This window comes from Hypanus sabinus, chromosome 6, assembly GCF_030144855.1.
Source record: "Hypanus sabinus isolate sHypSab1 chromosome 6, sHypSab1.hap1, whole genome shotgun sequence".
Classification (NCBI taxonomy): Eukaryota; Metazoa; Chordata; class Chondrichthyes; order Myliobatiformes; family Dasyatidae; genus Hypanus; species Hypanus sabinus.
Genome location: NC_082711.1, coordinates 29,799,550 through 29,812,287, shown reverse-complemented (window position 1 = coordinate 29,812,287; position 12,738 = coordinate 29,799,550). Strand labels below are relative to the sequence as shown.

General features: G+C 40.6%; 1 protein-coding gene across 5 annotated transcripts in view; it reads left to right on the top strand.

Annotated features, from left to right (window-relative positions):
• vipr2 (vasoactive intestinal peptide receptor 2) overlaps positions 1-7,824 on the top strand; it is a 149,095-nt gene extending 141,271 nt beyond the window's left edge. For all 5 annotated transcript variants that reach the window (XM_059971891.1, XM_059971890.1, XM_059971893.1 and 2 more), the window contains 2 exons: positions 48-89; positions 6,644-7,824. In XM_059971891.1, the coding sequence (XP_059827874.1) occupies positions 48-89; positions 6,644-6,802 (201 nt within the window). In that variant the 3' untranslated portion in view covers positions 6,803-7,824. The remainder of the gene's footprint in view (positions 1-47; positions 90-6,643) is intronic.
• The last annotated feature ends 4,914 nt before the right edge of the window (positions 7,825-12,738 follow it).

Here is a 12,738-nt window from a genome sequence, read left to right as displayed (position 1 = left end):
GTCAACAGTATTCATATGTTTTTAAAACTAATTTGTTCCTTTTGCAGGGCTTTTTTGTTGCTGTTTGGTACTGCTTTTTAAATAGTGAGGTGAGTTAACCTGCTGATTTGAGATATTGCTGCTCTAAAATTTCTCAGTAATTCATTTGAAGAATCTACTCTCAAAGATACAGAAGATGTCAATGACAGAGCCTTAAGTCATTGGCTTATTGAATATCTTGAAGAGATAGCAATCTCAAACAAAACATGACATTTTAATGTTTAGGTTGGGTATGTTTTTAGTAGTTATTGCTCTTTTCAATGAACTATACGAATCATTCAAAGTTCAAAGTAAGCTTATTGTCAAAGTACATATATACTACCTGAGATTCATTTTTATTTATTTGTTTGTTTATTTATTTATTAATTATTGAGATACAGTGCACAATAGGAGCCATGCTGCCCAGCAATCCCCCAATTTAATCCTAGCCTAATCATGGGACAATTTACAATGATCAATTAACCTACCAATTAGTACACCTTTGGACTGTGGGAGGAAACCAGAGCACCCAGAGGAAACCCACATGGTCATGGGAAGAACATACAAACTCCTTACACGCAGCAGCAGTAATTTACTGTAGAACAAAGAAATACAATAGAAACAATGGAAAATTACATATAAATAAAGACAGACAAACAACCAGTGTGCAAATACAAAACAATAATAATAGTAATATACAAAAATGTAAATAAATATGAGCTGTAGAGTCTTTGAAAGAGAGTCTATAGGTTATGGAATCAGTTCAGTGTGGAGATGAGTCAAGTTAGTCCTTGAAAGTTAGTTCATAAAAGGAAGATAAATGATTTCATAGAAGTTTGAATATTGTTATTTCAGTCCAGCAATCAGGACTTAATTCTCCACCAATACCAAATCTGGGATATCATATTGATACACTAATTTTCCCAGGCAGTGCCCCCAGCCTGGATCCACACAATAAAGTAGTAAGAAATGTAAAGTAGGATGCGCATTATGTGATACTCTGTCCCCTGAATTTCATAGTCTTCAGGACCTCCTCCATAATCACCAGTCTGCGCTGGAGGTTCTGCGTTGTTGAATTGTGCCCAAGAATTCCTCCTAAATATAACTATAAATTTTTTACCAGTTTCATATTCGTGATTAATTATACAGATTGGCTGTTGAGCACAGTATTAAACACCGGCTTTCCTTTGCGGCTATACCCTTGACAAAGGGCTTGCTCAGAATTATACATGGTCTCAGAGAAAAAGAATTACAGAGTGCTCTTAAAAGAGTAATATGAAAACATACCGTAACAAAAATATATCTTAAGAACTCCACAGACAATTCACTTTACAAAAATGAACACTATTGATAAATTGGTAGCATACTTAATTCCAACATTTTGATTCAAAGAAACAGCAACCTATATATGAATTAGTAGCATATCCTCTTTCAATTAAGCCAATATTCCTGTCGCATTAATGGTTCAAGTTCTTCTACCGAAATAAGTTATTTCAGGATATTAACTCAATTTCTCTGTTTATCTCTCAGTGATGCTCTACAACTACTGACTATTTCTAACTTTTTTTTCAGATTCTCTGCTTATAATATGTAACTTTCTACCGTTCATTGAATTTTCCTAAGCAAATCGCCCTGCATTTCCTGAAGAAATTTGGTGTAGTTTCTCTTCCTCCCTGTTCATGAAATACATGCTGCTTTCCAAATAAATTGATTGTTGTTCACTAACGGGCATTTTGCTGGATATTGTACATCCCGACCCACCTTCAGCAAGTTAGCAAGAATGGTTTTGTCAACAAAAATAAACAAATTTACCAAATTACCAATTTTAGTGAACAGTTTGGTAAATATGTCTACTTTTGTCACATGTATCGAGGTGCAGGGAAAGGCTCTGCTTTGCATGCCACCCATGCTGATCATCAATTACAATGATCCATTGAGGTAGTTTATGGGCAAGCAACAGCAGAATGCAGAATAAAGTGTGATGCAGGCAGGCAATCAATAAGGTGCAAAATCCATAACAGGTGATTGTGTGATCAAGAATCCATCCTCATTACACTAGGGTGTCATTCAATAGCCTTATAACAGTGGAACTGAAGCTGTCCATGAGCCTGGTTGTACATGCTTTCAGGTTTCCTGTGTTGTGCAGACCTAAATCCACAATTCTCTGCAGTTTCTTGAGGTCCCATGTAGAGCCTTAAGTAGCAAATATTGTACCTGTATATGAGTTTCAGAAAGAGCTGTTAAATTGGAAATGAAATTGGTCTATCATTGTTGCATGTGCTGAGGTACAGTGAGTTTGCCTTGCGTACTATTCACTCGGGTCAGACAATTACACAATGCATCCAGGCAATGCAAGGTAAAACAATAATGGAATGCAGAATAAAGTGTAAGAGCTAGAGGAAAAGTGCAGTGCAGATGGACAGTAAGGTGCAAGATTATAACGAGGTAGACTGTGAAGTCCAGAGTCTCACCTTATCATATTGGGGAACTGTTCAATAGCTTCATTACAGTGGGATAGAAGGTGCCCCTGAGCCTACTGGTACAAACTGTCGGACTTTTGTATCTTCTGCCTGATGGAAGATGGGAGAAGAGGGAATGTTCACAGTGAATGGTGTCTTTGATTATGCTTGACTGCTTTAGTGAGGTGGCAATAGGCAAGGCCAGAGTCCACAGAGGGAAGGATGGCTCGTGTGATATGCTGAGCTAAGCCTACAGCTCTCTGCAGTTTCATGCAGTTGCACGCAATTGATAGGGGTGAACACTGATATGCCAGATTTCTTTATGCCCCTGAGCAGGCAGAGGCATTGATGAGCTTTCTTAATAAATATCACCTCTCTCAATAAATATCAACTCCCTCACTAAATATCACCACCCTACAAATTCAAATATAAAACTGGTGTAATCCCTAAAGGATGTTATCTACTCATTTCGAGTTTTACAATACTCCATCAAGTCCTCTAGTAAAAAGAGAAAATGGTGGAAGTGCTCAACAGGTCAAGCAATATCTGCTAAAAGCTAAATAGAATTGTCATTGAAGACCAATATTTTCTATATCTATTTCGGATTTCCAGCATCTACTGATCTTTTTTCCTTGATTTTCACAGTCACAACTTGTATTCCACTCTCTCCGGCCCACCCAATCTAATACAATCCAGGATTTGAAGTTATGGTTTCAAAATACAAAATGCAGTGAAGGGGGAGGGGGTGATGATTTTAGAAAGGTGACATTAGAGCAGGAAGTGCAAAGGGAAGAGTTAATATAGGGGTGTGCTGCAGCAAGGGCATGGGATGGAATGGCAACACCGTTAGAAAAGATGAGTTTTAGCATTGCTCATGGCTTCTACTAGTGCTCAGTGAGCGCAGAGTTAATATGGTGATCTAAAATGGGCAAGGTAAGGCAGAAACCGGTGAATTCAGGATGAGGGAGCTTTGGTGGCTGGTGCAGACAATGTCATCCCAAGAAACAGTGGCTATCAGCTTCACTTCTAGGAATAATAACAAATGTGTTGTACAGACCTGTAAACTGACTGAACCATGTGAATTTCAGCCCTAATCTCCTCAGACTTTTTTTCTTCTGTGTCTATAATTGGGTCATCCCAGTGTGGTGATTTGAAATGATTTGTCCTATTCCAAAAGCTCTTATGTATTTAGTTAGAGATTCAGGATGGAATGGGCCCTTCCAGCCCAATGAGCCGCAGTACCCAGCAACCCACCTACTTAACCCGAGCCTAATCACAGAACAATTTACAATGGCCAATTAACCTACCAACCGGTATATTATTGGACTGTCAGGTGAAACCAGAACACCACGTTCTCCTCGTGAACTCCCAGGCAGAACGTATAAACTCCTTTCAGACAGCGCCAAAGGCCAATGAGCCAAAGCTGCCTTTATAACCCTATCTACCTGTGATGCCACTTACAAGAAATTATGGATCTATATTCCCAAGTACCTTTGGTCAATGGCACACCTAAATGCCCAACCATTCACTGTGTATATCTTAAATCCAAAAGATTCTCCAGATGCTGCAAATCCAGAGCAACACACCTGCTTGAATTCAGTAGGTCAAGCAGCATCCATGGAAATGGATAAACAGTCAACGTTTCAGGCTGAGTCCTGATGAGTCTCTGGTGAGGAAGGCAAATGCAATATTAGGATTCATTTCAAGAGGACTAGAATATGAAAGAAAGGATGTAATGTTGAGATTTGTAAAGCATTGGTGAGGCCTCACTTGGAGTGTTGTGAGCAGTTTTGGGTCCCTTACCTCAGAAAGAATGTGTTGACATTGGAGAGAATTCAAAGAAGGTTCACAAAAATGCTTCCAGGATTGAATGGCTTGTCATATGAAGAGCGTTTGATGGCTCTGGGCCGTATTCACTAGAATTTAGATGAATAAAGGGTAACCTCATTGAAACCTATCGAATGATGAAAGGCCTTGACAGAGTGGATGTGGAGAGGATGTTTCCTATGGTGGGAGAGTCTAAGACCAGAGGACACAGCCTCAGAATAAAAGTGTGTTTTTTTAGAATGGAGATGAGGAGGAGTTTCTTTAGCTAGAGAATAGTCAATCTGTGGAATTCATTGCCACAGGCAGCTGCGGAGGCTAAATCTTTATGTATATTTAAGGCAGAGGTTGATAGGTTCTTGATTGACCAGCACGTGAAGGGATATGGGGAGAAAGCAGGAGATTGGGGATGAGAGGAAAAATAGATCAGCCATGATGAAATGGCGGAGTAGACTCAAGGAGCCAAATGGCCTAATTCTGCTCCTATGTCTTATGGTGTAAGACCTACCCTGGTTTGTCCTTTCAAAATGTAACGTCTCACATTTGTTTGCATTAAATTCTATCTGCTATTTCTCAGCCCGATTTCCCAGCTAATCAAAATCACCTTGCAAGCTTTGATAGACTCAATTACTGTCCACAATACTCCCAATATAGTGTCATCCACAACTTTGCTGTTCCAATTTAGCATAATACTAACTAAATAACTAATATAAGTAATAAAGAGCTATAGACCCAGCACTGATCCCTGAAACGTAACCCTCCAATCAAAGAGACAACCATCGCCTATTGCTATTCTCTGGTAAGTCAATGTTGAATTCAGTTGACACACACAAAATGCTGGTGGAACACAGCAGGCCAGGCAGCATCTATAGGAAGAAGCACTATTGACGTTTCGGGCCGAGACCCTTCGTCAGTGCTTCTTCCTAGAGATGCTGCCTGGTCTGCTGCGTTCCACCAGCATTTTGTATGTGTTGCTCGAATTTCCAGCATCTGCAGATTTCCTTGTGGTTGAATTCAGTTGACTACTTTATCCTGAAGATCAAGTGAGTTAACCTTCTGCACCAGAATCCTATGTGTGATTTTGTCAAAGGCCTTGTAGACAACATGCACCACCTTTCCTTCACCAACCCTCTTGGTAACCTCCTTGAAATACTCTACAAGATTGGTTAGATATGACCAACCATGCCCGAAGCCATGTTGACTATCACTAATCATGCCTTCTCTGTCCAAATACTTATATATCCTGTCCCTTAGTATATCTTCCAATAATTTAGCTACAACTGACATCAGTCTCACCAGCCCATAATTTCCTGGTTTATTCGGAGAGACTTTCTTGAACAATGGAAAGACATTAGCTATACTCCATTCCTCTGGCACATCACACGTGGCTAAGGACACTTTAAAAATCTCTGCAGCACTCCTGCAATTCCTGCACCAGCCTCCCACAACTTCGAAGTGGACACTTTGTCAATCCCTGGGGATTTATGCACCCTAATTCTTCTCAATAAAGCCAGTATCTACTCTTCTGCAATCTGGATATGCTCAATGACCTCGTTATTCTTCTGCCTCATTTCCATAGTCTCTGTGTCTTCCTCCCACAGCTAAAAGACTATTTCAGTTCTGATTTGAAGTTATAATTGAGCATTTTGACACTGGAGTCAGTTCAATTGGTGCCTTTGGAAATATTGTTCTCGGTATGAGCTCCTGTAAAGTCAGGCAACTAAGCTTCACCTAGAACTGTTTTTCACTAAACTGAGGAAGATTGTTAAAGTTGACGGATGTACAAATAATAACTGTTTAAACAGGGTACCGCAGTAGTTAGCGTAAAACTGTTACAGCACCTGCAAGTTCAATTCCTGCCACCGTCTGCAAGGAGTTTGTAGTTCTTCCCGCAAACACATGAGTTTCCTCTGGGTGCTCCAGTTTTCTCCCATGTCCCAAATACGTATGGGTTCGCAGCTTAATTGGTCGCATGGATATAATTACAGTAAGTAGTTTGGGTTCTTTGGGACAGAAGGACCTGTTACTGTGCTTCATCTCCAAAAAAAAAAGACAAATATTGAGAGAGAAGATAAGGATTCATCCGGTTTCCTCCCACAGTCCAAAGACTGCGTTAGGTTAATTGGTCATAGTATATTGTCCTGTGATTAGGCAAAGATTAAATCGGAGCTTTGCTGAGTGGTGAGGCTCAAAGGGCCAGAATGGCCTATTTCAATAACTAATTGAACATATGTATTTGTATTTATTTAAATACATAGTATATTCATTGCTATATTAAGAAGCATGAAAATAGGTGTACAGTATTGTATTGTATCAAGAAATTCTCCATTCTTCATCTACAGGTTCAGGTTGAACTGAAAAAGAAATGGCGAATTCTGACTTCATGTAGTCAACTAAGATCCAATTACAGTCTGCACAGTGGGTCACTATCTGGGAATGGTACCACCCACAGGAATACCCGAGCACAGTCCATCCTCCAGACAGAAACGTCTTTGGTATAAATGACCATGTGGAATCCAGAAGCTTGCTATATCTGTGTTGTTTGTCGGGAAGCTCGTGGGAAACTCTGGCGCATTTTTTTCTAGAGTCGCAGCATTTGCATTTTGGATCATGTCTGTTTATGAGAAGTATATCAAAAGGTTTACAGCTAAGCAAGTTGTCTTCAAATGTAATGCCTTTTAAGGATTTCTTGAAAGCAGTTTTAATATGCTTTTGTGTATGCCTAATAAGCTGCTTGAACATTGCATTTGCTACGTCCTTCAAGTTCAGGTTCTAGTTCAAGATCAAGTCATTCAACTGTATACATGTATTCCCCAAATAAAACAACTCTCCTCCAGACCACGGTTTACAACACAGTACATATAACTCACACACAACATATAAAGTAATATTTACACAAATAAATTAACAAATAATAACATATATTCCAGAAGATTGACATTTAGCAAAAGGTGTATTTATGACTCAAGTAAGAATGTAAACACTGCTGACACTTCATATGTGGTGGTAGGGAGTTCTGTAGTCCCCTGGTCTGGGGGTAGGAAGTTGTTTCCCATCCAAAGAGTTCTTGTCCTAATGCTGCTGTGATGTTGACTGACTTTGGCACCCTAGAAAATAGCAATAGATCACCAGTTCCTAGAAGCCATAGCTTCCTGGCGTCAGAAACCCTAAGCACTCATAACTTTGAATATGACTTTCACTGATCCCTATCAATTTCACTCAATGGAATTCTGCCACGTTGCATGTATTAAATATGTGGGATTTTTTCAAACATGCCCATATTTCAAGTTGGTTAAAGTTGTATTCTACTGCTGCAGTAACTTGTTGTTTCTGTAAGTGTATTTTGAGCAATAAAACTGTGCAGATCTGTGTTGCAATGAGAGGTGCTGACTTCCCTGAGAGTTTAGTACTGGGCAGGGAACTTAAGATGGAAATAATTGTGGCCTTATGAGAATAGGTTGAGTGAACTTGGCCTTTTCTCCTTGGAGCGAAGGAGGATAAGAGGTGACCTGATGAAGGCGTATAAGAGGCATTGATTTAGTTTTTTAATTTAATCTAATTTTAATTAAAATTAAATTTTAAGTCACAATTAGGGTTTAGAGCAATGGATAACAGAGTGACTATCTACCATCACTAGTTACTGCTACAACACAGAGATTGCCCAAAAACAAACCTTTATGAAAATCTGCTGGATAGATTGCGCGACCTCGGCTTGCTGACGGAATCGGGCCTGCAGTCCTCGGAGTCGCCTGATGCTGGTGGCCAGAGGTAGGGACTGTGTAAGTGGTGTTCGAGGAAGCTGAAGTGAGGCGGGCGGGCAGGAGTCCGTGCCAGGAGAAAAGGAAGCCCCAGCCGGCCAGCCCTCCCGTCCATTCTGTTCTCCAATGGACATTAAATTGGACTATATCTATGGCAACGATATACTTGGCGGGAGTACAGAAATAGATGGAATCCTGGACACAGCCATTCAGCTGTTTATTTATGTAACAGAATTTCCCCCGAGCCATCGGACTACCAACCTACTGCCCTCTGCTGTGCCTATTGTCTTGTTTATTATTTATTGTAATGCCTGCGTTGCTCTGTGTACTTTATTCAGTCCTGGGTAGGTCTGCAGTCCAGTGTAGTTTTTGCGTTGGTTTACATAGTTCAGTATAGTTTTTGTATTGTTCATGTAGCACCATGGTCCGGATAAACATTGTCTCGTTCTTACTGTGTACTGTACCAGCAGTTATGGTCGAAATGACAATAAAAGCAACTTGACTTGACATGATCATGTCGATAGACAGAGGCTTTTTCCCAGGGATGAAATGGCTAACATAAGAGAGCACATTTTTTAGTTGCTTGGAAGCAGGTACGGAGGAGATGTCAGGGATAATTTTTTTATGCAGAGAGTGGTGAGTGAGTGCAGGCGACGGAGGTGGAGGCGGATATGATAGGGTCTTTTAAGAGACTGCTGGACGGGTAATGGAGCTCAGAAAAATATAGGGCTATGGGGAACCCTAGGTAATTTTTAAAGTAAGTTACCATATGGCACAACATCGTGGGCCAGCAGGCCTGTATTGTGCTGTAGGTTTTCTATGTTTCTAATGGTATGCAGAAGAACATCTCTGAACACACAGCATTTCAAACCTCGAAGTGAATGGGCTACAGCAGTAGAAGATCACAAACATACACTCAGTGGGTCGGAGTTTCGGAATTTTTGTGAATAGAGCCAAGGAACTGCAAGAGTAAAACTTCCCTGATGGGAGTTATATACAGTAGTAAGGATATGGTGTACAAGTTTCAACAGGAGATAGAAAATGTATGTCAAAAGGGCAATGTTACAATAGCCATGGGGAATTTCAATATGCAGGTAGACTGGGAAAATCAGGTTGGTGTGGGATTCTAAAGGGAGAATTTCTATAATGCCTATGAGATCGCTTTTTAGAGTAGCTCATGGTTGAGACAGCTAGGGGATCAGCTATTCTGAACGGGGTGTTGTGCAATGAACTGGAATTGAGTAGAGAGCTCAAGGTAAAAGAACCCTTAGGGGAAAGTGATCATAATATGATCAAATTCACACTGAAATCTGAGAAGGAGAAACTAAAGTCAGATGTATCAGTATTACAGAGGAGTAAAGGGAATTACAAAGGCCTGAGAGAGGAGTTGGCCAGAATTGATTGGAAAAGAACACTGGCAGAGATGACTGAAGAGCAGCAATGGCTGGAATTTCTGGAAGCAATTCAGAAGACACAAGATATATACATTCCAAAGAGGAAGAAGTATTCTAAAAGCAAGATGACACAGCCATGGCTAACAAGGGAACTCAAAGCTAACATAAACACCTAAATATGGACATATAATAGAGCAAAAATTAGAGAGAAGTTGGGGGATTGGGAAGCTTTTAAATACCAGCAGAAGGCAGCTAAAAATGTCATTAAAAAGGACAAGATGGAATACAAAATTAAGCTAGCCAATGATAAACTAGCGAAGATCTGCAGATGCTGGGAATCCAAGCAACAAGCACAAAATACTGGAGGAACTCAGCAGGCCAGGCAGCATCTATGGAAAAGAGTACAGTTGACATTTTAGGCAAATAATATTAAAGATACTAAAAGTGTCTTCTGATATATGAAGTATGAAAGAGAAGTGAGAGTGGATATTGGACCACTGGGAAATGATGCTAATTAGATCATAATGAGGAACAGTTAAATGGCGGACAAACTGAATAACTATTTTACATTGTTCTTCACTGTGGAAGGCACTAGTGGAATGGTGGATGTTCCAGGTGTCAGGGGTCATGAAGTGTGTGAAGCTACCATTACTAGGGAGAAGGTTCTTGGGAAATTGCAAGGTCTGAAGGTAGGTAGGTCATCTGGACCAGATGGTGGACACCCCAGGGTTCTGAAAGCAGTGGCAGAAAAGATTGTTAGGTATTAGCATTGATCTTTCAAGAATCACTAGAATCTCGAATGGCTGTAGAAGATTGGAAAATTGCAAATGTTACTGTACTCTTTAAGAAAGAAAACTATAGGCCAGTTAGTCTGACCTCAGTGATTGGGATCATGTTGCAGTCAATTGTTAAGGATGTAGTTTTGGAGAACTTCGAGACACATGATAAAGGATTAGTCGGGAGGGTTTCCTCAAGGGGAAGTCTTGCCTTACAAACCTGTTGGAATTCTTTGAAGAAGTAGCAAGCTGGATAGACAAAGGAGAATTGGTTGATGTTGTGTACTTGGACTTTCAGAAGGGCTTTGACAAGGCGCCACATATGAGACTGCTTAACAAGCGACAAGCCCATGGTATTACAGGAAAGATTCTAGCATGGATAAAGCAGTGGCTGATTGGTAGGAAGCAAAGAGTGGGAATAAAGAGAGCCTTTTCTGGTTAGCTGCCAGTATAAAGGGCAGTATAAAAATAAAAGAGAAGTATAACATAGCAAAGATGAGTGGGAAACCAGAGGACTGGGAAGCTTTTAAAGAGCAACAAAAAAGGCAATACACCAAGAAAAAATGAGGTACGAAGGTAAACTAGCCAAGAATATAAAGGAGGATAGTAAAAACTTCTTTAGGTATGTGAATAGCAAAAAAATAGTTAAGACCAAAATTGGACCATTGAAGACAGAAACGGGTGAATTTATTATGAGGAACAAGGAAATGGCAGATGAGTTGAACAAGTACTTTGGATCTGTCTTCACTAGGGAAGACACAAACAATCTCCCAGATGTAATAATGGTCAAAGGAACTAGGGTAAAGGATGAACTGAAGGAAATTTATATTAGGCAAGAAACGGTGTTGGACAGACTGTTGAGTCTGAAGGCTGATAAGTCCCCAGGACCTGATGGTCTGCATCCCAGGGTACTTAAAGAGGTGGCTCTAGAAATCGTAGACACATTGGTAATCATTTTCCAATGTTCTATAGATTCAGGAACAGCTCCTGCTGACTGGAGGGTGGCTAACATTATCCCACTTTTTAAGAAAGGAGGGAGAGAGAAAACAAGGAATTATAGACCGGTTAGCCTGACGTCAGTGGTGGGAAAGATGCTGGATGAAAATAAAAGATATAAAAGATGAATTTACGACACATTTGGATAGCAGTAGAAGGATCAGTCCGAGTAATCTTGGATTTATGAAGGGAAAATCATGCTTGACTAATCTTCTGGAGTTTTTTGAGGATGTAACTATGAAAATGGACAAGGGAGAGCCAGTGGATATAGTGTACCTGGACTTCCAGAAAGCTTTTGATGAAGTCCCACATAGGAGATTAGTGGGCAAAATTAGGGCACATGGTATTGAGGGCAGAGTACTGACATGGATTGAAAATTGGCTGGCTGACAAGAAACAAAGAGTAGCAATTAACAGGTCCCTTTCAGAATGGCAGGCTGTCACCAGTGGGGTACCGCAAGGTTCGGTGCTGTGACCGCAGCTGAATAGGAGTAAAGAGGTCCTTCTGCAGCTGTACAGGGCCCTGGTGAGACCCCACCTGGAGTATTGTGTGAAGTTTTGGTCTCCAAATTTGAGGAAGCACATTCTTGATATTGAGGGAGTGCAGCGTAGGTTCACAAGGTTAATTCCCGGAATGGCGGGACTGTCATATGTTGAAAGATTGGAGCGACTGGGCTTGTATACACTGGAATTTAGAAGGATGAGAGGGGATCTGATTGAGACATATAAGATTATTAAGGGATTGGTCACGCTGGAGGCAGGAAGCATGTTCCCACTGATGGGTGTCCAGAACTAGAGGCCACAGTTTAAGAATAAGAATTTAGAACAGAGATGCGGAAAAACTTTTTCATCCAGAGAGTGGTGGATATGTGGAATGCTCTGCCCCAGAAGGCAGTGGAGGCCAAGTCTCTGGATGCATTCAAGAGAGAGTTAGATTGAGCTCTTATAGATAGCGGGGTCAAGGGATATGGGGAGAGGACAGGAACAGGGTACCAATTGTGTATGATCATCCATGATCACAGTGAATGACGGTGCTGGCTAGAAGGGCTGAATGGCCTACTCCTGCACTTATTGTCTATTGTCAGTGACTAATGGTATTCTACAGGGGTTTGTGTTTGGACCGATTCTTTTTACATTATATGTCAATGATTTGAATGATGGAATTGATGGCTTTGTTACAGTCTGCAGATGATCTGAAGATATGTGGAGGGGCAGATAGCTTTGAGGAATTAGAGAGGCAATGGGGGACTTTGATGGATTAGGACAATGGGCAAAGAAGTGACGGATGGATACAATGTTGGGAAGTGTATGCTCTTGCACTTTGGTAGAAGAGATGAAAGGGTTGGCTATTTTATAAATGGAGAGCAAATAAAAAGGGATGTGGGAGTCCTTGTACAGGATTCCCTAAAGGTTAATTTGCAGGTTGAGGCTTTGGTGAGGAACGCAAATGTGATGTCTAGAAATGTGAGGACTGGAATATAAATGCAAGGGTGTAATTTTGAGATGTGTGAGGC